The sequence below is a fragment of the Drosophila ficusphila genome, unplaced genomic scaffold, assembly GCF_018152265.1.
Source record: "Drosophila ficusphila isolate 14025-0441.05 unplaced genomic scaffold, ASM1815226v1 contig_198, whole genome shotgun sequence".
Classification (NCBI taxonomy): Eukaryota; Metazoa; Arthropoda; class Insecta; order Diptera; family Drosophilidae; genus Drosophila; species Drosophila ficusphila.
In genome coordinates this window covers 575,316-577,132 of record NW_025064092.1, presented here as the reverse complement: position 1 = coordinate 577,132, position 1,817 = coordinate 575,316, and the positions used below count along the sequence as shown (strand labels likewise).

Genomic DNA, 1,817 nt, shown 5'->3' with positions numbered 1-1,817 from the left:
CCTGACATCTTCTTTTTATATGGGTGGTTTCTGGGTAAACAGTGCAAGAAATCAACATTTTTATATCTGGTGACATATGCCACAACGGCTACGCAGGTACAATATATGATCTTAATCGAAATCGGATTAAAATTATTGTGAGGTCATCTAAATTTCTTATTCTTGTGATTAGTTCGCAAGACAAGTTAATTTCAGAAATATGCCACGCCCACAAATTGCGCAATTCCGTTGTATCCAAACTCATTAGTTGCCTTCGGAGTAGGAGGAATCTCAAGGCATTGAGCATATAGTAAAATTATTTTATATTTTGTTCTTAAGTTGTATTGATTTATGATATTCGTTAATTGAAATTATATTTTTATGGCTATAATATTTCTTTGAACGTTCAATAACAGAAGTAATAATGAAAAAAAAAGTACGAAATATGAACTAGAATCTAAGGTCTCTCGGTGGGTTGCTTGGCTGCCTCCTCCTCCTTCTTTCCCTCCTCCTTTTCCTTTTCCTTGTTGGAGCATCCAAAGCAGACGTGGCTGGCCTCCACTGGCTCGAAGGAGTGCCAGTAGTCGCGCGGCTGGCTCTGCAGGAACTCCAGATAGTCGACGAAGGCCTCGAAGGTCAGCTCCTGGGTGACCTTGCAGTGGAGGCGGTGGTGGTGGCGGCACCTTCGGTCGTAGATCCAGGTGCGCTGCACCGGCGCCGTGGACTTGGTCCTCGCCAGGTGCTCCGCGAAGGCCTCGCGCTCCGCTCCGTAGTAGAGCCGCGTGGTGGTGTACGCGATCCCATCGTGGATGGCCTCCCGCACCGGCGGCTCCTCCACGATCCTGCGCACCTCCTCGGCCGACAAATCCGGCTTCTGGAGGCGGGCGAGCAGCCAAGGAGGAACCAAGCCGAAGCGAACGCCACTCACCACCGCGGCGAGGTGCTCCTTGCGCTGGGGCCACTTGTAGTCCAGCCAGCGGGCGGCCGCCATGAAGATCTCCAGCTCCGAGTTGACGCCCACGTGGTTCGAGGTGAGCAGCACGAGCAGCGGGGCGAGTGGCAGGCGCAGGAACTCCCTGGTGGCCACCAGTGGCAGGAAGAACTTGGAGACGCGCGAGAGGAGGTGGCGGTACTCCTGCTCCACCTTCAGGATGCGCGCCTCCAGATAGAGCATCATGGCGGAGTCCTCTGCGATTCCGGCGGAGAGGCAGTAGTCGCACTGAGCGATCAGCTGGGGGACTTGGAGGTAACGCGCCGCCTGGAGGACCTCCAGGATGCCGAGCCGCGGCAGGAGCGGACGATCCTCGATCATCCAGTCGTAGATGAGGCTGAAGGCGCGCGGCGTCACCTGCTCCTCGGGCAGCTCCACGACCGCCTTCTGGCCGAGATCGCAGATGGTGCGCGAGAAGCACTGCAGGACGATCAGGTGCACGGGGTGCTGGCTCTCCCCGATCCTGACCACCGCGTCCGGCTGGATGCGCTCCCTCACGATGCGCAGCAGCTCCTCGTACAGATTGCTCTTCTCGGAGTCCGGTTCCTCCTCCTCCTCCCCCCGACTCCTTCTGCTTCTCCAGAACACTCTCCGGAGTGAAGCCCAACGAGAAGAGGGATCGCTCGGTGAAGTGGTTGAGCTCCTTTCCTTGGATGTTCAACTGGGAGGAGGGAGTGGGCTTGTTGGCATTTAGGTTCTGGAACATCTGCCGCAAATCCTCATCCGAATCCGGGTCATCCTTCTCGTCCACTGCCCCTGCCACTGAGGCTTCTTCTGGCTTTCGACCATCGTGGGATGCTGCCTGGTTTTCGGTGTCCGAGGAGCCACCCAAGGCGTAATGCGACAT

At 55.8% G+C, this 1,817-nt stretch overlaps 1 protein-coding gene across 1 annotated transcript; it reads right to left on the bottom strand.

The window, feature by feature from the left end:
* Positions 1-383: 383 nt before the first annotated feature.
* On the bottom strand, positions 384-1,817 carry LOC108091246 (kelch-like protein diablo). Its single transcript, XM_043207365.1, has 2 exons — positions 1,722-1,817; positions 384-1,618 (listed from the first exon to the last, which is right to left on the bottom strand). The coding sequence occupies exons 1-2, from the start codon at positions 1,815-1,817 to the stop codon at positions 437-439; spliced, it is 1,278 nt and encodes a 425-aa protein (XP_043063300.1). The 3' UTR covers positions 384-436.